Here is a 25513-nt window from a genome sequence, read left to right on the forward strand (position 1 = left end):
TTTCAGTTTTATTTGAGTTGAGCTGAAGAAAATTTATCGACATCCAGTTTTTTATATCAGACAGGCAGTCCTGCAGAGAACTCAGCGTACTAAGGTCAGTGGGCTTGACAGGGAGGTACAACTGTGTGTCATCCGCATAACAATGAAAAGAAATACCATGTCTGCAGATTATTATTATCACCCAAAGGAAGCATGTATAAGGAGAACAGTATTGGTCCCAGAATTGAACCTTGAGGCACACCGTACTTGATATGGGAAAAGGATGACATGAAGTTATTAATGCTGACACAGAATTTCCTATTGGACAGATAAGATGAGAACCAGTCTTGTGCAGTGCCAGATATGCCCACCCAGTGCCTCAGTCTATCTAAAAGAATGCCATGATCAATAGTGTCAAAGGCAGCACTTAACTTCAGCAGCACAAGAATTTAACACATGCCTGTGTTACGGACAGAGTAGGCCAGAGACACCAAGATGGATACACAGATGGTTTTATTTCACAAGATGGAAACAAGCAGTGAGTAGAATGATGGATAATGGTTACTAATACCGTCCTTAGCTTTGCGGGGTTGGAGATCTGATGCTGTAGACACACACACTGGAGACAGGAAAAACACAAGGCAGGAGTCGGGAGCTCAGGAGAAGGGAAAGCACTCTTTTCACAGGTTTGAGTTCGAAACGTTGACGTGCAGGATCGGGAGTAGTGTCCTTGTTGCAAACGAGACCGGACACTGACTGAGGTGAGTGGGGCTGGAGTGTTGCAGATGGAGATCAGGTGTGTGATTGGCAACAGGTGTTCTGATTAGAATTCTGGTGAGGGAGTGCGTTGTGGTTGTGGAGCCTGGCGTGTCCGTGACAGCCTATGTCTGCATTCATTAAAAGGTCATTAGTGACTTTGAGGAGGGCTGTCTCAGTGCTGTGGTGTTGACGAAAGCCAGATTGGAACTTTTCAAAAGGTATTATTGTTTTCCACAGCAGCGAGAAGCTGCTTAGATACAAGTTTTTTGAGAATCTTCGAAATAAAAGGCAATTTGGATATTGGGCGATAGTTATCCAGGAGGGTGAGATCAAGCCCAGGTTTTTTTTTTAGGACTGGCTGGACACAAGCTGTTTTAAAGTAATCAGGGATACAGCCAGTAGACAGTGAGCTGTTAAAAATAATTTGTAAAAGGGGCGCAATACAATCCATAACTTCCAATGAAAACCTAGTTGGGATTTTGTCCAGAGGGCTGGAGGACACTCTCATTAACGACACGATGTCTATGAGTTCAGGCAGAGTTACAGCAGAAAAATTGCTCAAAGAATCCCTGAGTGGGTGATCCACATCTAAAAAGGCAGGATTCAGGGTGATATCAGATCTTATTATCTCCACCTTTCCAGCAAAGTGCAAAAGAAACTTTTCACAATAAGCATCACAATCAGCAGGGGCACAAGGAGACGCAGGGTTAACTAATTGATCCACAGTCTTAAATAGGAATCTGGGGTTGTGCTGATGGGCAGAAATAAGTGCAGAGAAATGGCATGTTCTTGTATCCTTCACCATCCTATTATAAAGGCGTAATAACTCTTCCATGGCCACAAAGTGGACCTGGAGACCTGATTTCTTCCATCTGCATTCTGCTCTTCTGCATTTCTTTTTACAGCTTCGAATATTGTCATTTAACCATGGCTGTTTTCTAGTCTTTGAGTTTGGTCTATTTTTCAGAGGAGCTATGAGATCTAAGGTTGAAGAACACAGGTAGTTAAAATAATCAACCAAATTGTTGGTGTTGGAGGAATCGGGAAACACACTGCCAGGAGAATTGAACAGTGTACAGAATTTTGAGGCACTATGCTCATTAAGGGCGCGGGATAAGACAGTACTAGCAGTCTCTAATTCACAGTTAAAAACAATGCATAGGTGATCAGATACAAACATGTCCCTGATTTCCACAGATGAGGTTTTCAGACCCACAGTAAAGACTAGGTCTAAGGTGTGGCCACGGGAATGAGTTTGGCCAGAAACATGTTGCTGAAAGTTAAAAGAGTTAGTGATATTTAAAAAATCAGCAGCAAGGGCATTAGAGGAGTCATCAACATGAATATTAAAATCACCACAAAGAACAATTCTATCATAATTTAATACAAGACTGGATAAAAACTCAGGGAGTTCCAACAAGAAGGAGCCAGCTGGTTTAGGGGGGCGATAAATAATAGCAAATATGACCGGGAGGGGGCCACCAAGTTTAAACCTGAGCACTTCAAAGGGGGAAAAATCATTGCAAGCTATGAGGTTACACTTGAAATGCTTCCTATAGACAGTAACAAGGCCCCCACCTCAACCACAATCCCTAGGGCGGCTAAGCAATTGTGCCCTCCTGTCATAATCAGGAGGGCACAATTCAGCCAGCTGACTGTGATCATCAGGACGTAACCAGGATTCATAAAATCTAAATCAGTAGAAGAGATAAAATCATTTAAAATAAGCGTTTTGTTAGAGAGGGATCTTATGTTGAGAAGAGCCATCTTAAAAAGTCTGTGCTGCTTCAGATTTGAGGTTGAGACTGGAGGTAGGGTTCTGGCCCGGATCTTTATCAAGTTATTATTATTGCTGTGTCTGTTTCGCATTAAGGACCTATCCGAAATTACCACAGGAATGTGAAAAGTGGCACTAGAGGGATCCGGGCTCCAGATAGCAGCACTATGATCAGTCCACAAGGGGGGGGGTAGTGACAGCAGATGGTGCGTGGTTTTTGGTGGGCAGAGAAGAGAAAGAAGAAGAGCTAGGGGAAACAGGTGAAGTAAACAGTCAACTACGTGAGGAGGACAGCACAGCGTGCTGCAGGTTAGCCGCGAGCATGCAACTACCTGACTTGTTTGGGTGAAGACCATCTCGTGCAAACAAGGAAGAACGATCCCAGAATAAGTTAAAATTGTGAATAAAACCAACGTCATGGGTGCTGCAGACAGACTGGAGCCAGGTATGAAGGCTGAGGATCCTACTAAAACGGCCAATTCCACGACCCAGTGTAGGAATTGGACCCGAAATGAAAGCATGCTTTCCTGTGCTGTTGAGCAGGTTAAAGAGGAAGTCTGCTTTCGTCAGCTCCGATTGCTGACGGACGGTGTCATTGGTGCCGACATGGACTATGATTTTCGTGATAGTCGTCGGGAGTGCAGCCAGAAGTCCGGGGAGCTTTCTGACTTTCTTATGTCGGGGGTCGTAGCTCCGGGAAAGCAGTGTGTGACCGCATTAACGAAGCGGATGTTCCTCACTATTGAATCTCCAACGATCAGCGTGGTTTGGGGGATGAGAGGAGGCAGAGTCGGTGATCGTGGAGACCGCTGAGTTCCATCAGCCGTCCCTGGGCGAGGGAGCGGCGTACTCCTTAGCAGAGGTGTTCTCTGCCGTCTCAGGACGAATGAGACCCTTAGAGCTTCTCCTGATCACGGCCTCTTTCAGTAAATTGCGGCAAGAGGAGGAGGAAGACTTGACCGCTGGAAAAGGGGAGCATCCCTCCAGTGGAGGAAAGTCCTGCGTATCCAGGATGTCAAACCTGTTGGCCAGCGGGAGGTCCTGATATGAAGGTGGAGGAGGCAGGCACTTTGCACCATGTCTGTCCTTACAGGCTACGGGTCCAGTGCTCCGGTTGGTGTGGAGTCGAACTCACTGGAGCCTTCTCACCATCCCCACCGACGAGAGACTGTGCATCCACTGGAGCTCGGCACGGAGTAGAAATGGCAATTGCTTTGGGCTTTGCACCCATGAGGAGCCACGGCTCTTCAGGCTTAACTGAAACGGCTTCATGCTCTGGGGCGCCAGTGATGATGGAGCCGAGCCACGGAAGAGTGGGATCATTGTGCAGTGCTGGAGTGGAGCAGTCAGGGGAGTGAGAAGGGATGGTCGCATTCCGGCTTGCGCAGCCAGAGGAGCTGAGGATTGCAAGGTGTTTTGCCTGGGCCAAGGCAACAGTGGAGAACTCCAGGATGAGCTTGTCTTTTTCTCTGAGCTCAGCTTCCAGACAGGCGATACTTTTCTTCAGCTTTGAGATGATAAGGTGACAAGATCCACACTCATCATTTAGTCCGAGAGAGTGATTCAAAGCTTAAAGTCCTGGTAAAAGTGACCGGCTAGCCTAGCCGCCGGGCTAAAGACAAACCTAGCTAAGCTAGCAGCAGTGGAGGTACACCGGTACACCACATTGAGTTGCAGCCAGCTTAAAATCACTTAAGATCCACACGTCCGATGACTGACAACTTTTACCAAGTTAAAACATATAGGTAAAGCAATGGCCAGGAAAACAGTGTAGCGTAGAAAACTTGGCTTAAAAACTCGATAAAATGTCAATTTATGAAGGTTTAAGATGAAGGTTTAAGATGAAGTTTCTAGCAACGCTTCTGCCAGGTACACAAAAACGTAGACACATGCGCAGTGCATACACACTTCCTGAAATACTGGATCTTTGCTTTGATACTAAATGTGTTTAGTACAATACTGCTGAAAGCAGCATGGACTGACTCCAGCCCTCTACTGACCTCAGAGTCTCCAGTCTGCAGTTTGGACTCTCCACAAGATCAGACAGCAGCTTCACTCCTGAATCCTGCAGCTCGTTGTCACTCAGCTCCAGCTCTCTCAGATGGGAGGGGTTGGACTTCAGAGCTGAGACCAGAGAAGCACAGCTGATCTCTGACAAACTGCAGTCTCTCAATCTGAATAAAGAATAAAAGATGGAGATAAAAATCCATTAATAATCCGATCAGATGTGTTCAGGTTGTAAATGTGTAGCTCAACATCACTCTGTCCTAATCAATGAACTTTTCCCTAAAATGAGTAGAGTGACTTGGTCATTGTGTTATTGTGTATCATCATCATGTCAGCTTTCTGCAGACATCATCATCATGTGAGCACACCATTCATACACCTATTCATGTCAACAAAGATCAATAACATGCTGATCTCAGTCAAGTCTGGAATTAAAGCAGAAAAACTATATTGATGCTTTAAACAGCTGCATTTGTGTGTGTGTGTGTGTTCGGAAGGATCAATATCAATGATCAGACATTATTTATGAAAACACATTGACGTTAACAGAAATTAAAGAAATATTTCTACTTCAGCAAGTAAACTTAATTCATTTAAAACAAATATTAGTTCAGAGGATCTTCTGTATACAGATGTGACCTATAGCTAAAAATGATACACATTCATTTACTTTAACAGCTAACAGGGGACATTTTCTACAGTTTCTTTAACAGAAGTCTTCTGTGACTGCAGACTAAATTTAGTACAAGAAACATGAAAATGTGGACAAAAGGAAATTAACAACTTTATGGATGTAAGTTATGTATGAACATAAACTAGGTTCAATTATTAATTGAACATTTAAGATCTACAATAGTAACAGAGAGTCAGTGAACTGACCTCAGAGTCTCCAGTCTGCAGTTTGGACTCTCCAGTCCAGCAGACAGCAGCTTCACTCCTGAATCCTGCAGCTCGTTGTGACTCAGCTCCAGCTCTCTCAGATGGGAGGGGTTGGACTTCAGAGCTGAGGCCAGAGAAGCACAGCTGATCTCTGACAACCTGCAGCACCTCAATCTGAATAAAGAATAAATGATGTGACTTTAGAAGACAGATGTTCCTGCTTGAAATCATTCAGTGTTCAATAATCTGTTCAGAGCTGAAAAAAGTTTAGTTTAGTTAAAGTAGAAGTTCATTTGAAACAGATTATTTATTTATTGTATTTGTGTATTTTTAGTAAGTAAGATAGAAATCAAGAGTTTAAGAGTTCAGAGTGAATTATCCAGTGGAGATTTTTCTTGTTAGATTCAGGTTTTAAATGTGCAGCTAAATATTGCTCTGCCACAGTCAATGGACTAAACCAGTGAAGAAGAAAACAGACTTTAGCATTAAGATACTCAGTGTGGATCAGTCTAATGTCAGCCTTATATCTGCAGTTTAGTGTCACCACAACTTTCACATCACATTAATCTCAGCACAGAAGTAAAAAATGCTGTCTGACCTCAGAGTCTCCAGTCTGCAGTTTTTAGTTTTTTTTAAAGAACCATAATAATTTCTGAGCAAAATCTCGTCGCCACTTGATGTGAATAGTCATGCACGTCAAAATTCACATCCAAATTATTCTCAATTTTGTGCCGTTTATTCGTGTTGCTGTTGTTGTGTAAAGGCATTAACAGTGGACATTTTATACAGTTTCTATAAGAAACAGTTTTTTGTGACTAAATTCAGTACAAGAAACATGAAAATATGAACAAAAGGAAATTTACAACTTTATGGTTGTATGTTATGTATGAATATAAATTAGGTTCTATTGTTAATTAATCATATAACATCTACAATAGTAACAGAGACAGTGAACTGACCTCAGAGTCTCCAGTCTGCAGTGTGGACTCTCCAGAAAATCACACAGCAGCTTCACTCCTGAATCCTGCAGCTTGTTGTAGTTCAGCTCCAGCTCTCTCAGATGGGAGGGGTTGGACTTCAGAGCTGAGGCCAGAGAAGCACAGCTGATCTCTGACAAATTGCAGCGACTTAATCTGAATAAAGAATAAATAATGTAACTTTAGAAGACAATGTTCCTGCTTGAAATCATTCAGTGTTTAATAATCTGTTCAGAGCTGAAGAAGGTTTAGAAAGTAGATGTTTAAAAAATGGAAACACCAAACACCTGAACCCAACAGGCTGCAGGTTCAAAACTGTAAAATACAAAAAGTGAAAAAGAGCTCTCATTAATATTAATGACATCGTTCTGCTGCTTCAATAAGGACGTAGTGACTTCACCTCTTAACCTCTGCCAGCTCCACCAGTGGCTCCATCTATACAAACTCATGTTGTGCAGCCAAACACAAATAAAAACCATTACATAACAATGTTGGAAAAAGCAAATACTGAATATATTTGTTATTGTCTGATAGTTAAAATAGAGATTATTTATTTATTCTTTGACTTAGGCATGTTTTATCTTTTCTTTTAAAAAGCCCATAAGGTGACATTTGAGATGAAATTCAAGAGTTTAAGAGTTCAGAGTGAATTATCCAGTGGAGATTTTTCTTGTTATATTCAGGTTTTAAATGTGTAGCTCAACATTGCTCTGCCACAGTCAATGGACTAAACTACTGAAGAAGAAAACAGACTTCAGCATTAAGATACTCAGTGTGGATCAGTCTAATATCAGCCTTATGTCTGCAGTTTAGTGTCACCACAACTTTCATATCATATTAATCTCAGCACAGAAGTAAAAAATGGTGTCTGACCTCAGAGTCTCCAGTCTGCAGTTTGGACTCTCCAGAAAATCACACAGCAGCTTCACTCCTGAATCCTGCAGCTTGTTGAGACTCAGGTCCAGCTCTCTCAGATGGGAGGGGTTGGACTTCAGAGCTGAGGCCAGAGAAGCAGAGCTGATCTCTGACAAACTGCAGCCCCTCAATCTTAATAAAGAATAAAAGATGGAGATAAAAATCCTGTGTCCCTGTTTGTGTGTGTGTGTGTTCTGAAGAATCAATATCAATGATCAGACTTTATTTATGAAAACAAATTGACGTTAACAGAAATTAAAGAAATATTTCTACTTCAGCAACTAAACTTAATTACTTTAAAACAAATATTAGTTCAGAGGATCTTCTCTATACAGATGTGACCTTTAACTAAAATTTATACACATTCATTTACTTCAACAGCTAACAGGGGACATTTTCTACAGTTTATTTGAGTCTTTTGTGACTGCAGACTAAATTTAGTACAAGAAACATGAAAATATGAACTAAAGGAAATTTACAACTTTATGGATGTAAGTTATGTATGAACATAAACTAGGTTCAATTATTAATTGAACCTAGTTGAACATTTAAGATCTATAATAGTAAGTGAACTGACCTCAGAGTCTCCAGTCTGCAGTGTGGACTCTCCAGAAAATCACACAGCAGCTTCACTCCTGAATCCTGCAGCTTGTCGTTGTAGCTCAGCTGTAGCTCTCTCAGATGGGAGGGGTTGGACTTCAGAGCTGAGGCCAGAGAAGCACAGCTGATCTCTGACAAACTGCAGAGACTCAATCTGAATAAAAAATAAATGGAGATAAAAATCCATTATTAATCCGATCAGATGTGTTCAGGTTTGAAATGTGTAGCTCAACATCACTCTGTCCTAATCAATGAGCTTTTCCCTAAAATGAGTAGAGTGACTTTGTCAGTGTGTTATTGTGGATCATCATCATGTCAGCACAACATTCATACACCTATTCATGTCAACACAGATCAATAACATGCTGCTGATCTGAATTACAGCAGAAAAAAAAGAAGAGTTTATAAAATATGATTTGTTATAAATTAACTACCCAACAGTTTGTACAATTAGTCGATTGACAGAAAATTAATCAGCAGCTATTTTGATGGTTGAAGTCATTTTTCCTGTAAAATCATTTCCTTGCAGCTTCTCAGATGTGCAGATTTGCTGCTTTTCCTCTGAATGACTGTAATAACTGTAATGTTTGTTAATAATGTTGAGCTTTGGACTGTCGGTCGGACACAACAACATGGTGAAGGCGTCACTTTGGGCTCTGGGTCGTCGTGATGGCATTTCTCACTATTTTCACAAGTTTTACAAACCGAACGATCGATCGATTGATGGAGAAAAGAATCAGCAGATGAATCCAGAATGAAAAGAACAAACCAGTTCAACATGAGCTCCAGCTCAACCAGCTGCAGCAGCAACATCCTGCTTTACATTAATGAACTTAAATTAAATACCTTTTAACACCTTTTTTAGGAACCTTTTCCATACATTTTACGACCTCATCGCCACTATGAGTTGAATGAACTGAGAGACTAACCCAATGCAAGTTTTAAATAACTAAATATTGTTTCTAGAGCAGCAACAGTAAAGTTTACATTAGCAAAGTCATTATATACATTAAAGAGTTTTGTAAAGTTTTGTTTAGTATTATTTATTTCACATTGGCCATTTTGGAACTCCACAGAAAACATCTGTCTTAATATTTTTCATAAAATGACACAATTGTTATGAATTAGAAATAGGAAGACAATGAAAGTAACAATAGTAACAACATGTCTGATAACCATTCCAGACTTGACTGAGATCAGCAGCATGTTATTGATCTGTGTTGACATGAATAGTTGTATGAATGTTGTGGCATCTCCATCAACACACAGCTGACTGACTGTGAGCTTCATCCTCAATCATCTTTATAACTGGATCAAAGGTGCACTGAGCAAAGTGAGAGGCATATTCTCTTCATCTTAAATGTAACTTAGTACCTTCCTGTACAAATATCGTGTATTATTTACGCTCCTGTTTACCGGTGGAGTCGGAACACAAGCTGACATCATTTTCTGACAGGAAGCATCGTTACATGTTGAAGTGTCGTGGGTGACGAATCAGACACGATGCTTCAAACACCTTTCTCTGTCTCTGTGCTCCTGTATGTGAGTTTTAGAGTGTGTTTGTGTCTGTATGTGAGAGAGAGGGGCTTTATGTATAAATGTAGACGTTCCTGTAAAATACTGTGTTCTGAAGGTTATGTATAAAAAGACATTATTCCTGAAAATGTGTTGATCTTTTTTTTTTTATATATATAGATGTGTCTCACATGTAACAAAAAAATACAAATCTTGATTTAATTTCGCAGCACATTGAAGGATAAATCCCACAGTTTCCTTAATAACACCAACCCAGATTGAGTACAGACTAAATTTGGAGCCAAACTGTTCAGACTGACAAACAAATATCTGTTGTGATTTGAGCTCAGACAAACCCAGAAAATGAGAACTGAAGAAAATTTAAAACTTGTCATGGATTCAAATTTGGTAGATATACACTGAACAAGGGCAAAATACATGAACTGACCTCAGAGTCTCCAGTATACAGTTTGGACTCTCCAGTCCAGCAGACAGCAGCTTCACTCCTGAACCCTGCAGGTTGTTATAACTCAGGTCCAGGTCTCTCAGAAGGGAGGGGTTGGACTTCAGAGCTGAGGCCACGACTTCACAGTGCGTCTCTGAGAGTCCACAGCCAGAAAGTCTGTGATGATGGAGAATATAAAACTTAAGTATAATAAAATCTGACACTTTATTGATCACAAGGTTTGCGGTTTGAAACTTGAGCTCCTCCTGTCCACATGTCAAAGTGTCCTTGAATAACATCAGAAAGCCCAAATTGCAGCTTTAGACAAAAGTGTCTGCCAAATGACTGCAATGTAAAGGTGTCATATTTTGATTAACAGTGTGCTGTGCTTTGTGTTTGTTAAACTTTATTTTAACGCGATGTTCAATGAGCTGTAAAATCACTGTAGGTTTTAAAGCCATCCTCCTTGTTAACCTGCTCAAAAGATGCTCTGTGCTTTGTCTCGTAGCGGCGCTTCACATTGCCGCTTTTAATAATCGCCACGGTCTTGGAACATGTGAGACATACTGGCTTTGAAATGCCTGTGGGAAGACTAGACATGCAAAAGTCTGTCCATTCTTGATTAAAAGCGTTTTTTGCGATCTACTTTTCTCTTTTTACAGCACGCCATGTGAAATTTTTATAACTAGCAGTAAAACCTAAGAAAGAGTTCAAGAAAAGTGTCTGATGCTCCAGATAAAAAAGAAACTCTGCGTTCAGAGGAAGGATTACTGTGAAAACAAGAAAGCGATCGACGGCGAAGACAAACATGGATAACCATTGGTGTAGCTTTAGCTTTTCCTTGTTGGAGAGCTGAGAGACGAAACTGAGAGCAGACACAGATGTCACGTTACTGCTCTTGGACAGGTTGGTAAAATATTTGGAGTAGGCACTGTAGCTATTACATTTACTCTATCTACCTTTTACCTACCTACCTTTTTTTATAAACTAAATTGAGTGTTTATTTGACAATATAATATAATAATTATTTCAGTGTTTTGTAAATGCCCCTAAAAAAATCAGTTCAAGGGGCAAAACAGAACTGCCTACCTAAACAAGGAAGCCCTCCTTGTTGTAACTGTTGTGCAGGTGTGTATTTGTGTATCTTTGATATGAATCTTATTAGGTCACCCCGTCTACTATTCATCTCCCATAAAATTAAGAGAGTGACTTTGAGTTTATGCCAGTAAGGAGCGAGTTACAGTCTTCAAGTCTAGAGATTGACTTTTTCCAGAGCATTGGTTGTGAGAGCAGTGGTTGGTTCGTATTTGAAGAAAGCAGGACTAGACAACTTTTCTGATCTGTGGTTCAACGCTTAGATCTGAATCCAGTAATACTCCCAGATTTCTGGCAGCAGTGGGCTTCAGATTAACAGATAAGGGACAGGGTTTGGGGGACTGAACAATATGATTTCTGATTTTGAGCTAAAGTTGAAGAAAATGTTGTGCCATCCAACAGCAGACATCAGTGAGACAATCTAAAATGGCAGCTAGGCTTTTTGGGTCATCAGGTGTCAGGGGAAGGTATATCTGTGTGTTGTCTGCATAGCAATGAAAAGAGACTCCTATTGCTTTAATAGTATAATTAGTACTAAAGATTGTATTATTATAATTTTGGGGGTAACAGTTTCTTAAGTGGAGTTCACCTGGCTGAAGTAAATGTTTTGGAAACAAGACTACAACAATATAATTTCTCCTCTGAGCTTGGTGACGGTAAAAATCCCTCCACTGAACTGAACCTGCTGAGCTCTCCTTCACTGGCAGAATGAACCTGGAGGCCGTCCCAGCAGCTGACTGTGTAATGAGCTGCTGTCTGAGGAAATCAGCTGCTAAATACACAAAGACTGGCTGCTAACTCAACGAAAACCACAGTGGAAATGTGTGCTGCTATTTTCTCTAAATATCTTGCCTTTAGAGTCACTGATGTGAAATGGTGCAGAAAGGAAACACGTTGTCCGACAGTTTGTGTTTGCAAACTGATAACATTTCTTACATTAAGGTGACCAGATGGAAAAGGTGAGAAAATGGGACAAGCTTTAAAAAATGCTCTCTATCAGTTAACATTACTAAAGCAGCTTTGGAATAAACCAGTTTACAGACCAGTACATTCAAATCCTACCAGAGGTAGACAGAGAGAGAGCTTCCTCACTGTTTATAAATCTAACTAATTTCTAACGTAGCAAAACACATGAAAAGACATTCATCGTTGGAACTAAACAATGTAAAGTTGCAGCTTTTATTTAATGAGGATGGAGAGGGGGATGTTCTGTTTGTTCTTCAACAAGGAGGTTGGCCTCCACTCACATCCTCTCAAATCAAACTATAGTTATAGATACTGTCTCAACTGTGAAAATAGACAGAACAGTCCTTCATATAAAATAGCTCAGAAACTGCAGAGAAGAATTATAATAGCAATAACTGCATGAACGCTTTCATGAAAAAAAAACTTGAACTTCAAGTGATGTTAGTTCCAGCAGATCAGATATCACATGTCTGTGTGTCTGTATGAAAAGAACAATAAACAGACACGTTATAGAAACATCATGCATCAATAAATGATGACTGTCAAAACATTTTCAGCACAAACTCTGAAGTCCTCGAGTTTTCCTGCTGGATTTGTATCAAACCTCCATCACCCAAAGAAAGAAAGTTAGAAGATGAACTTGATAGCTATAAACACAAAAATGATTTTGTAGACATTTGTAGTTTAACACATGTAGAATTATTTATAAACAGGTTTATTACTAGTTTAGGAAACTTATAGTGTGGAAGTTTTATATTGTGCATGTGTGTAAAGTGTGTATCTTTACTCTAATACTGATGGCTTCAGCTTTACTTTACAGTGTTGATAATCACAGCTGGACTTACACAGCCTGTCTGCAGTTCCTCACAGCTGGAATCAGTCTCAGTCGTCCCTCCGCTGATGTGTTGTACTTCTTTAGGTCCAACTCATCCAGAACCTCCTCTGACATCTGCAGCATGTAGGCCAGAGCTGAGCAGTGGATCACAGAGAGTTTCTTCTCTGATCTGTTCTCTAACTTCAGGAACTCTTGGATCTCCTGATGTACTGAGTGGTCGTTCATCTCCATCAGAGAGTGGAAGATGTTGATGCTTCTGTCAGGAGAGATCTTATACATGTTCCTGTTCTTCAGGTTGTTGATGGCTTTCTGGATGATTTCTGGACTGTTGTCTGTCTGACCCAGCAGGCCTCCTAAGAGTCTCTGGTTGGACTCCAGAGAGAGGCCATGAAGGAAGCGGACAAACAGGTCCAGGTGGCCATTTTCACTTTTAAAGGATTTCTCCACAGCGCTCCTCAGGAAGACATCCAGGGATGTCTTTCCCAGGAAAACCTGCAGTACCTCTGTATTCCTCTTGGTGTAACAGTGGAACATGTAGACGGCAGCCAGAAACTCCTGAACGCTCAGATGAACAAAGCAGTAGACTGTTTTCTGGAAGATCACACTCTCTCTTCTGAAGATCTCTGTACAAACTCCTGAGTACACCGAGGTCTCTGAGACATCCAGACCACACTGCTCCAGGTCTTCTTGGTAGAACATGATGTTTCCTTTCTTCAGCTGTTCAAACGCCAGCTTCAGAAGAACCTTCCTATCAGCCTCCGTCAGCTCCTGTGGACTCGTCTCATGTCCCTCATCATACTTCTGCTTCTTCCTCTTTGTCTGAACCAGCAGGAAGTGCGAGTACAGGTCAGTCAGGGTCTTGGGCAGCTCTCCTCTCTGGTCTGTAGTCAACACGTGCTCCAGAACTGTAGCAGTGATCCAGCAGAAGAGTGGGATTAGACACATGATGCGGAGGCTCCTGGATGTCTTGATGTGGGAGATGATTCTGCTGGACAGCTCTTCATCACTGACTCTCCTCCTGAAGTACTCCTCCTTCTGGGCGTCAGTGAAGCCTCGTACTTCTGTTACCCTGCCAACACATGAAGGAGGGATCTGATTGGCTGCTGCAGGTCGGGAAGTGATCCAGACGAGAGCCGAGGGAAGCAGATTCCCCTCGATGAGGTTTGTCAGCAGCACGTTGACTGATGACTCCTGTGTGACATCAGACACAACCTCATTGTTGTGGAAATCCAGTGAAAGTCTGCTTTCATCCAGGCCGTCAAAGATGAACAGAAGTTTACAGACAGCGAGCTTCTCTGCTGTGAGCTTCTGTAATGTTGGATGGAAAACATGGAGCAGCTCGAGAAGACTGTACCGCTCATCTCTGATCAAGTTCAGCTCCCTGAACGAAAGCAGAATCAGCAGACTGACGTCTTGGTTTTCCAAGCCCTCTGCCCAGTCCAGAGTGAACTTCTGCACTGAGAAGGTTTTTCCAACGCCAGCGACGCCGTTCATCAGAACGACTCTGATGTGTCCCTGTTGGCCGGGTAAGGATTTAAAGATGTCGTGGCACTTGATTGGAGTGTCATGGAGGGTCTCCATCTTGGAAGCTGCCTCATGCTGCCTCACCTCATGTTGGGTATTAACCTCTTCACTCTGTCCCTCTGTGATGTAGAGCTCAGTGTAGATCCTGTTGAGGAGGGTTCCACTTCCTGTTTCATCACTTCCTTCAGTCACACATTCACATCTCCTCCTCAGACTGATCTTGTGTTCATCTAAAACCTCCTGCAGACCACTATCTGCTGAAAGAGAAGAAAAAACATTCTGAGACTGAACAGAGAGCGAGAATACAGATAAATAAAAGTGTTTCTGAATCCATCTGTTAACAACAGATGGTGTAACCCTGGTCACATTACCATCAAGCAGAGTATCTGTAGCCCGGACATTGAACTGTTAGCTGTGGGACTCCGGCCATATTATCTGCCACGTGAATTTTCACATGCAATTGTTGTGGCTGTTTACATCCCCCCCTCTGCTAACCCGGCATCGGCGTGCAACGCCATTCACACCACCATAGCACATCTCCAGACTCAACACCCGAGTGCACTCATTTTAATCTCGGGTGACTTCAACCATGTCAGTGTTTCAACAACATTGACTAATTTCACCCAGTATGTGAGCTGTCCTACTAGAGAGGAGAGGACACTGGACCTGCTGTATGCTAACGTTAAGGATGCATACAGCTCTTCCCCCCTCCCCCCTCTGGGTAGGTCAGACCACAACCTGGTTCACCTCAAACCCTGCTATGTGCCTCTGGTTAAAAGGCAGCCTGCGACCACAAGGACAGTGAGGAGATGGTCAGGGGAGGCCTATGAGACACTGCAGGAATGCTTTGAGGTGACAAACTGGGATGCACTCTGTGAGCCTCATGGAGAGGACATTGACGGGCTCACTGAGTGCATCACTGGCTACATTAACTTCTGTGTGGACTGCAATGTCCCAACCAAGATGGTCCATTGTTACCCAAATAACAAACCGTGGGTAACAAAGGACATCAAGGACATTCTGAATGCCAAGAGGAGGGCCTTTACTGATGGTAATAGGGAGGAGATGAGGGCAATCCAGGCTGACCTAAAGGTGAAAATCAGGGAAGCCAAGGAGAAGTACAGGAGGAAGCTGGAGCGGAAACTCCAGCAGAACAACATGAGGGAGGTCTGGAGCGGCATGAAGACCATCACTGGCTTCAGACCGACTGGCAGCAGAGGAGTTGAAGGCAGCTTGGACAGGGCCAACAAACTTAATCTGTTCTTTAACAGATTCGACACACAGGCTCCTGCTCATCCCCCCTCTAACTCAGCTGCTGTCGGCCCTCAAGCTCCTCTGAGTACTCTGCTCCCCCCGCCCCATCAGGCTAACGGCCCTCTCCAGACCGACGACTCCCCCCCACTGTAACTTCTGCTGTGTGCCTGACTGCTGACCAGGTGAGAGGACAGCTGATGAAGCTCCACTCAAACAAGGCTGCAGGCCCCGATGGCGTTAGCCCCGGGGTGCTAAAAGCCTGTGCCCCCCAGCTATGTGGAGTCCTTCAGCATGTCTTCAACCTGAGCCTGAGTCTTCAAAGGGTCCCCATTCTGTGGAAGACAACTTGCCTTGTTCCTGTGCCGAAGATGCCACGCCCCAGTGGCTCCAAGGACTACAGACCGGTGGCACTGACCTCCCACATAATGAAGACCCTGGAGAGACTAGTGCTGGAACAGCTGCGGCCCATGGTCAGACCCCTCCTGGACCCCCTTCAGTTCGCCTACCAGCCCCGGCTGGGAGTTGAGGACGCCATCATCTACCTGCTTAACCGCATCCACACCCACCTGGACAGGCCGGCAAGCACGGTGAGGATCAGTGCTTTCAACACCATCCGGCCTGCCCTGCTGGGAGAGAAGCTGGCAGCGATGCAGGTGGATGCCCCCCTTGTGTCCTGGATTGTGGACTACCTGACTGGCAGACCACAGCATGTGCGCCTGCAGCACTGTGTGTCAGACAGCGTGGTCAGCAACACTGGGGCCCCTCAGGGGACTGTCCTCTCTCCCTTCCTCTTCACCATCTACACCACAGACTTCAGCTACCACACAGAGTCCTTCCACCTTCAGAAGTTTTCTGATGACTCTGCTGTGGTGGGAAGCATCAGCGGTGGTGATGAGACGGAGTACAGGGCTGTGGTGGGGAACTTTGTTTCATGGTGTGAGCAGAACCATCTGCAGCTCAATGCGACAAAGTCAAAGGAGCTGGTTGTGGATCTACAGAGGGCCAAGGCACCAGTGACCCCGGTTTCCATCCAGGGGGTCAGTGTGGACATTGTGGAGGACTACAAGTACCTGGGAGTACACTTAGATAACAAACTGGACTGGACCAAGAACACTCAAGCTGTTTACAGGAAGGGCCAGAGCCGCCTCTATTTTCTGAAGAGGCTGAGGTCCTTCATCATCTGCCGGACAATGCTGAAGATGTTCTATGAGTCTGTGGTGGCCAGTGCTGTCCTGTATGCTGTTGCATGCTGGGGCAGCAGGTTAAAGGTAGTGGACGCAAACAGACTCAACAAACTGATCCGTAAGGCCAGTGACATTGTGGGGGTGGAGCTGGACTCAGAGAGGAGGATGCTGGCCAAACTACACGCCATCTTGGACAGTGTCTCCCACCCGCTCCATGACGTGCTGGTCAAGCAAAGGAGCACTTTCAGCGGAAGACTTATCCCACCAAAAAGCACCACAGAGCGACACAGGAAGTCATTCCTGCCTGTGGCCATCAAACTATTTAACTCCTCCCTCTAAGGGTTAGTCTGTTTGACCCTAGGTCACTAAACTGGACATTGAGCATTACATCTCCGCCATAATTAATAATTATTGTGCAATATTCTGTGTTCTACTTACGTGCAATATTAGTTTTCCCATGTTAGTTTTTCTTATTTATTGTATTGATATCATATACCTCTATTACTCTTGACAGTACATGCACCTCCGCTTATTATTACTATTACTTATTATTTGGTGACACTGTATTTTATACTGTACTTTCATCATCAACCAGTAAACCCACTTGGTACTCGACACTTAGTTTATCTTATACTTATACCGACATGATACTTATTTATTTTCTGACCTATCTATAGTGTTTATAGTGTATCATATCGTTTTCTAGTACTTTCTCCTGTGTGCACTGACGTAAAGGCAAGCTACTGTAACAAAGAGTTTCCCTACGGGGATCAATAAAGTATTTCTGATACTGATTCTGATTCTGATGATATTCATAACAATATTATGAAAATAAATGTCCCTGTAATTAAACTGAAAGTCCTGTTTTCAGACATGACGACATCAGCAGACGGGTGTACAGTCTTACTTTGTACAGTGCTGGTCTGACTGGCGTTCTGCAGTCCAGGTCTTGTTCTGGATCTTTTTCCACACTGGGGACAGGAGGAGTCTCCTGATGAAGCAGACTGGTCCCAGTATGAGGTGATGCACCGTCTGCAGAACCAGTGTCCACAGCTGGTAGAGAATGGATCCTTCAGGAAGTCCTGACACAAAGCACAGCAGGACGGCTGCTCCTCCACAGAAACATGACTCCTCTTCCTCTCTCTGTGAAGACATTTCTTTAGAACTAAAATGATTTGGACGACACTGTGTCGAAGCTCAGACGGTCACAGAGAACAGTATAAGTGTCGTTACTTTTCTGTTTGAATTCAGCTTTCAGTCTGTAATGAAAATGATTGTTCCTTTTATCTCAACTCTCCTGCTTTCAGAAACACTAATTAACTGCTTTTCCTATCTGACTGTCTTATTAAACATTTAGTGATCTGCCTGTAATTATTAATACAAACTCAAAACTTCCTGCAGCTACTTCACAGTAAAAGCCTTCCATTAAAGACAGCTGATTATGTCCTTCACTGTTTTACAGTCACTGTGGGCAGCTTAGCTTGAGTTAGTTAGGTTTAAACTGAGGTTAGAAGTGGTCTGAATAACTGTGGAAGACCAGCAGTGTAAGACACGTAGCATGTAACAGTGGTGTCGCAGGTCCACACAGTTTCCTTTTTTGTATATCCTTCCCTTTGTTTCCCTTCACTCTACTGTCAACTATTGAATGAAGGTATAAATACAATTCAAATATTCTAAAAAAAAACCAGAAGTGGTCCAATTCTGAATTTGATCATTTTTTGCCCCTTTTTTCATCCGCAGATAACTTTTAGATACGTACTGCCCATGGATGTTTATTCTTCACCTTCAGGAACAATATATGGTGGAGAGAATCTGAGCTCAAAGGTCCACTTACTCATGTTTCAAAGCAAAGTGTTGATCAAGGTGAGCAAAGCTTTTCTACAAATGCTTTTTCACCACATGTTGCACAATTATAATGAACTGATTCAAGATGCATCTGGTGGATCATAACAGCTGATCTGAGGAAGCAGATTCTTTCAGATTGTGAATGGTTCTAAATCTTTAGTTCAACATGATGGCAAAAATATATGGTTCCGCATCATGAATATAAATCTTTTAGCATTTTGTCTTCATCCTCAATGCTTCATCTTCCATCAGGTCAGTTTACAGTAAAAACAGTCTCTTACTTTGTGTCTGAGGGTCCAGGTTCATTACTGAAGTCTGGAGGATCAGCTTTGGACCAGTCACTCTTCAGAGACAGACAGCTGGATCCTGGAGACTCTGCTCTGTCCTCCTCTTCCTCCACACAAACACTCATCTTCTGGCCTTCAGTCAGTCTGAGAGGTAAAACAGAAACACTGACTGTGAGCTCAGAACACGAGAATCAAGAAGAACAAGTTTATTGAAGAGTCACAAACAAGAAGTAACACACACACACAGGTTTAATGTGTGTATAACCTGTGTATACATGTGACAAAAGTTTGTCCTTAAAGACGCGAGGAAGAGACCACAGATGTATTATTATGCATTCTTCTTCTTCTTCTACATCCTTGGAGGAGACACGTCAGCATAATGAAAATCAGCCACTGACTGTGAGCGCAGAACACAAGAGTTTAGGAAACAAGTCTGTTCAAGAGTCACAAACAAGACTGAGAACAGGAAGCAGCACACGCAGTATACATCACGACTTTGTGTCCACAGATGAATCAAACTGGTCATTCTCACATTTCTTTCCTCTACAGTCCACAGGGAGGAAACCGACTCACAGACAATGACGGTAAAATAATAAAAATGTTGGATTAACACTCACCCTGCCTCAGCCTTCAGTTTCCTCCTTCTGCTCTGTCGACTCAAAATGGAGTCTGAACTAACTGAACACTTTCACTTTCAGGTTCCCTCCCTGTCCTCGATTTACCTGGAATCACATGACTCTGTCTCCGCCTGTGTGTGTGTGTGTGTGTGTGTGTGTGTGTGTGTGTGTGTGTTGCTCAAACAGATCAGCAGTTTAACATGATGTGTTTATGAGCGTCTCTCGTGGCTTCAACAGGTTGAATTAAAATGAGTTTTGGTCTAAATGTTGGAACTTAAATTATGTTTAAATGATGTAAATAAATTAGTTTTGTTTAAGTTCCAACTAAAGTGCTTTAAACTAAATGAACTGAATGTGTTCTGTTACAGACTTACAGGGAACACAAACAGTTCATCTCAGCACAGGAAACCCCCGTTTTTAATCAGTTAATATTTTTGGGGATGATGCTATTGATTCTTTGTGACTGAGTAATCTTAACTCAATGTCCAATTAATAGCTGAAAAATGTTACTAATGGTTATTTCAGACATCTTGTCTGCAGCTGCCGGTCAGCGACGTCACAAAAACATTTACTTATGAATTAATGAACATTTCCATCCTTTCTTCCTTCCACATTAATTTAAATACATGTTGGCAATGTGATTTTATATTAATTAATCATTTTATAAATTGATCGTATGACATATGTGTAAAATCTGCAAAGTAACTAGTAAGTTCAGCTGTTAGACAGATGCAGTGAAGAGGACAATATTTCCATCTGACATGGAGTACTCGAGTAAAAGTATAAAGTACCAGAAATATTGAAAAACTCGGATTTAGTGTTTTATTTCCACCCAAAATAACTGGGTAACTAGTTTTTAATGTGTGCGTCATTACATGTTGTGTACATGTCACAGGTTTGAACCCAGCCATTGTAGCGCATTGCCATCGGTGTGAGCGTGTGAATGAGAGGCAAACTGTAAAGCACTTTGGATAAAAGCTCTATATAATATATTGTTTGTGTTCTGGACAAATTCAGAGACATGTTGCTGCTGCAGTTGTTCTAAAGTTAAAAGAAGAACAGTCTCACTTCAGAAACTCGTGTTTTTTCATCAAATCATTAGGATTATTCACTCTAATGTTTGCTGAGACATTCAGGTTTGATAAGTGAACTTGAACTCTGCAGAGTGACGACAAAAACCACACAGGACAACTGCTATAAAAACGTGTGACACACACAAGTTATTTAGTCTGACGTTAAAACTAAACTTAGTTTTATTACATCAGGGTTTCATTTTAACTTGTGTGCTGTGAGTTTAATTTCAAATCCAGTTTAACATTTTAAATCAATATGAAGTAAATTATGACTCCATTTAATTTTTGGGGACGTCAGGTCACAACTCCTAATGACAATGGCGGACCTGTTGCATTTGTTTTTGCCCAAAGAAGCGCAGGCAGACATTAATGATCTAGAGAGGATTTCTGCAGCAGCAGCGCAGTGAAGGCCTGCTCCCAGTGAGAGAGAGAGAGAGAGAGTCCACCTGGATATCGATGACGCAACAGCTCAGGCAGAAGTCTGTGATGGAGGTGGTGCTGCTGACCATCCTGTCCTGTCTGTGTGGGCGGAGGTGAGGATCATATTTGACAGACATGCTGTCTACTGGAACAGCTCCAACCCCGAGTCAGTTTTAGTACGAGCTGCTGCAAATCTTTTATTCAACAGGTATCGCACCTGTCAAAAATTCGGATCGCTGCCGGCATGAATACTGACCCCGGTGTGTTAAGGCCTTTAGAAGTAAAAACTAACCTGCTTCCTTCGACGTCTGTTTGTTTCCATGCAGCCAGCTGTCCAGTCATGTCTGATCATTGTGGTAGGACCGGGGAGCCTCACTGTCCTCAGGAAGACTCAAATCCACTGAGCTGAAACTCACAACATCCTCAACTGTTTCCATCTGCGACTGGAGCTCCTCTTCCTTCACATCTGAGCTGCTGACAAGAAAACAGAGTTTATACATCTGAAACTAAATCAGTCAAATGTTCAGTAAAAACCATAAAGCTTAGAAAATTGGGAGGTATTCTGTATTCACATAAGGAGCGTTACTGATATGACTAAGGTTAACTATTCACACCGTGAAGCAAAGAAACACACTGCATTAAAAACACAACGAGCACAGATCAAGAGTAATAACTCCAACACATGCAGCTCCATCACATTCCTGCTGCTTCTAACAAAAACACACCAACCAGGTGTAATTTAGCTGCAGTGTACATAGACAAAGTTTCAGCCATAACTACCTGTACTGTATGTCAGCGCAGAACTGAATGTAAAATTTATCAATTACTCAACAATGTGAACACAGTGACGCTTATCAGAGTGAAATCTATGCTGCTTTTTACATCTAAAGTGCTCCAAGTATCAAACTGAATTACAACCGACAGCTGACAAAACACCTCACTGATGTTCATTATTAACATTACATAGAACAACCAATGTATTTATCAGCATTGATTATAGAGCACAACTGTTACAACTAAATATACCATTTAAGTTACCACAGACCTTAAACCAGCTGATTTTTTCTTACCTTCCTCTGCACAAAAACATTGACCGTTTTATTAAAATCCAAGGCCGATTCATTTTCCAAATGTGAGAACCGAGACGCTTTCTTGGTTATCTTTAGGGACGCACCGATTCAACCTTTTCTCTCCCGATACAGTACCCGCAGTATCTGCTGATACCGAGTACCGATCCAATACCAGCATCGTCATTGGATCATAATAATCATGCAACTGTTTTAAACTTATCACCTGAGAAAGGACCTCCAGGATTAAGTGAATCAGCTCATCCTGTTAGTCTGTGAAGCTAAGCTAACATTAGCTCAAACTGCTACAGTGTCATGGTGTCAACAACATCAGTCAGATATCAAAACTTGTCTGTCAGATGTTACTTAGCAGCTGTTTGTCAGTCTTACCATGAGAGGACAAATATAAAGCTGTAATCAATAAATATGACAGCACTTTTGAATGTCATCGTTACTTTAAACATTGAATATCTTTGACTAATGTAGTAAAACACTAATGTAATATCATATGAATGAGAGCTAAACTGGTCTTTTTTCTGTTGACCTAATCAGGCATCTGCATCATTTTAAGTAACAAGTTTGTGATTACTGAAACTTATCGTGTTTACATCTGTGTACAGCATCAAATCAACAGAAATACATGACATTATATATATTTAAATCACAAGCAATAAGGTAGGAAAGGTAATAATAATAATCACCATTGGTCGTTGCTCTTTCTAAATAAATAGGTGGGGATTGTCCTCAGTATCGTCCATAGGAGGCTTTTACAGTGAGGCGCTAACAGTCCTCAATTACATCTTCATGGGGATTTTATAAGATGTTCTCTTTCAAATCAAACATCTCAAGATATGAGTGGGAAGTTTTGTTCTTGTAACTGTATTAAAACACCTAGCTTAACCATGTCATGTGATATTCTATGTCAGTACACATTTAGAACAAATATTAATGGGACTACTAAAGTTACAGAAAATTGCAGATGAACATTTGATATCCAGGAATTCACATTATAGACAACACCGCTGACTATCTGGGTAACAATTTGGGCACAATTTAGCGCATTGACCATATACGGTCCAGCCATATACTAGGTTTCCACTTAGTCTTGTTTTTCAAATGTTCAGGTAACCAACAGCTACCTGAAGCTAATTAGACAAATACGTTTAGTTAGCTAACAACCAACTTAACTAACAGCTAGTAAACTAAACCAAGATGGCTTGCTAACTGAGTTAACAGCTATAATGAAGTGTGACATTGTAGGACTCATCGTCCTGATCAGTAGGCATCAGGACGATGGGATTGTCGCTTCCTGGGCGGTGTAAGCTGGTGGTGTCAGTCAGATTCAGCGATGTATGGCTGAGGTCCCCTGCATTCGCTTCGACCTCCCTTGTTCCACCCGGTGCCGCATGTTGTAGTGACAATCTGTTTGCATTCTGAAGTCCCCAGGAAGTGGTCTCTAGACGTGTAGCACTGTCTGGTGAATCCAACCGTACCAGCCTGGGACGTTGGATTGGTAGTCATGATGGGCCGATGAATTCCTTGCTGGGTTATTTCGCTCATGTTCCAAAACCTGGCTGTGGAGCCGTCGTAGTTGGTGATGCTGATGTTACATAGCTTGAGTGCAGCTCCCATGTCTCTCACTGTTCTGTTCTGCAGAGTAACCCCCCGGGTGAATGCCACCATGACTCCTAGGGTCTCAGAGACATTTAATGGCGTGGGTTTCACTGGGATGGAGTCCCCCACCCCATGGGGGAGCTGCACACAGGCGTAGCAGCTCTGGTTAGTCACTTTTCTGGCAATAGTCAGTATAGTTGCATACCATGCATTGTCTTCCAGCTGAGCTGGGATGTTGGGGAAGATGAGTGGCACCTCCCTTTTGACCCCTCCTTCTTCTGTGGTTAGTTGTGATTTGAATGTTTCCATTAGTGAGACTGATGACAGGACAATGATGACAGCGAGCAGCACCCCGTCTCCGTGGCCTCTCAGTCCGTCACCCCTCCATCGCCATCTTTCTCTGGTCTCAAGTGTCATCTTATCAGTTGTGTCACCTCTGCCTACCCCCTAATCAGTGTGCCCGTGATGTTGGTTTGGGAGGGTAGTGGTTCTAGGTGGTCCCAGTGGAATCTCTGTGCTCAGAGAAACTCCCCCACGGGACCGCCACTCCCCTCCAATACCCCCTGAATGCACAAGGGGAGGAAGGTTCGGTTCACTCACTGATCTCGATCTCACTTGTCTGGTGTTTGGCTGCTGGCCCCGGCTCGGGTACTCGTTTGCAGTGGGTGGCGTGGATCCACGTAGCTCTCTCTGCCACCTTTACAGCTGTTTCAGTGGTGAGCAAGATCTGGTAGGGACCATTCCACCTGCGAGCCTGCCAGTTATTCCGTCTGAAATCCTTCACCACGATCCAATCACCAGGCTCCAAGTCATGCAGTTTCCTCTCTGCAGCCTTTGGAATGGCTTCCTTCACCTGTTTGTGAATATCAGAAAGCACAGTGGACAAGTTTGTGCAATAGCGTAGCATCTCATCCTCACATTGGCTGGTGTCAGGAAGTTGTCTTTTCACTGGCCCAATACCAGTGTTCAATGGCCTGCCAAATAGGTTTTCAAAAGGACTGAGACCCCCCCTGCTTCTTATCCTGGACCTCATGTACATCAGAACAATGGGGAGTGCTTTTGTCCAGGGCAGCCCTGTGTCATCACAACACTTAGCAAGCTTGTTTTTCAGAGAACTGTTCTCCCTCTCCACGGCTCCTACGCTGGCTGGGTGATAAGCACAATGATGTTTTAAATCAATACCAAGATACTCCCCTACACTCTTCAATGCTGCGCTCATGAAAGGTGTACCGTTATCGCTGGAAATCTTATCTGGAATACCCCAGCGTGGGAAGATATCTCGTATTAGACTCTTTGCTACTGCTGCTGAATCCTGTTTGGCCGTTGGAATGGCCTCTACCCATTTAGAGAACATGTCAACAATGACCAAACAATATTTCTTTCCCTCACTGGGTGTCAGCTCAATGAAATCCATCTGCAGGTGTTCAAAGGGTCTCTCAGGAGGCACATGGGCCGCCTGTGGGATTTGAATACTTCTCCCCACATTATTGGTTGCACAAACAATGCATTTTTGGCAAAATTTTTGAGATAAGTTATTAAACCCCTTTGTGAACCAGTACCTGTTCACCTCCAGCATCATGCTCCCCTTTGACCCATGGTCTCGCCCATGGGTCAACACAGCATAATAATGGAACAGATACTTTGGTAAGCATGGTTTGCCACTTGGTCCATACCACACTTTGTCTGTGACCGTGCAGCCTGCCTTTCGCCACACTGCTTTTTCCTCTGCCGTTGCTCTTGTCTGCAGTTCCTGCAGATCAGCTGTAGGTGTCAGAGGTTCATTAGTTACTGCAACACACTGAGTAGTCGGTGTTTGTTTGCTGCCTTATCCGCTCTGGAATTCCCCTGTGAGATAGGATCAAGGTTGTTAGTGTGTGCT

At 42.8% G+C, this 25513-nt stretch overlaps 1 protein-coding gene across 1 annotated transcript in view; it reads right to left on the reverse strand.

Moving 5' to 3' along the window:
• LOC122866460 (NACHT, LRR and PYD domains-containing protein 12-like) overlaps nt 1–21384 on the reverse strand; it is a 24318-nt gene extending 2934 nt beyond the window's left edge. The window contains exons 1-10 of the mRNA XM_044176151.1: nt 21246–21384; nt 18838–18987; nt 17619–17854; nt 12760–14530; nt 9857–10030; nt 7871–8047; nt 7252–7425; nt 6361–6534; nt 5402–5575; nt 4516–4689 (exon numbers count right to left, since the gene is read on the reverse strand). Coding sequence (XP_044032086.1) covers nt 4516–4689; nt 5402–5575; nt 6361–6534; nt 7252–7425; nt 7871–8047; nt 9857–10030; nt 12760–14530; nt 17619–17854; nt 18838–18987; nt 21246–21295 — 3254 coding nt within the window. The 5' untranslated portion in view covers nt 21296–21384. The remainder of the gene's footprint in view (nt 1–4515; nt 4690–5401; nt 5576–6360; nt 6535–7251; nt 7426–7870; nt 8048–9856; nt 10031–12759; nt 14531–17618; nt 17855–18837; nt 18988–21245) is intronic.
• Between the last annotated feature and the right edge of the window lie 4129 nt (nt 21385–25513).

The sequence above is a fragment of the Siniperca chuatsi genome, linkage group LG19 (assembly GCF_020085105.1).
Source record: "Siniperca chuatsi isolate FFG_IHB_CAS linkage group LG19, ASM2008510v1, whole genome shotgun sequence".
Taxonomy (NCBI): Eukaryota; Metazoa; Chordata; class Actinopteri; order Centrarchiformes; family Sinipercidae; genus Siniperca; species Siniperca chuatsi.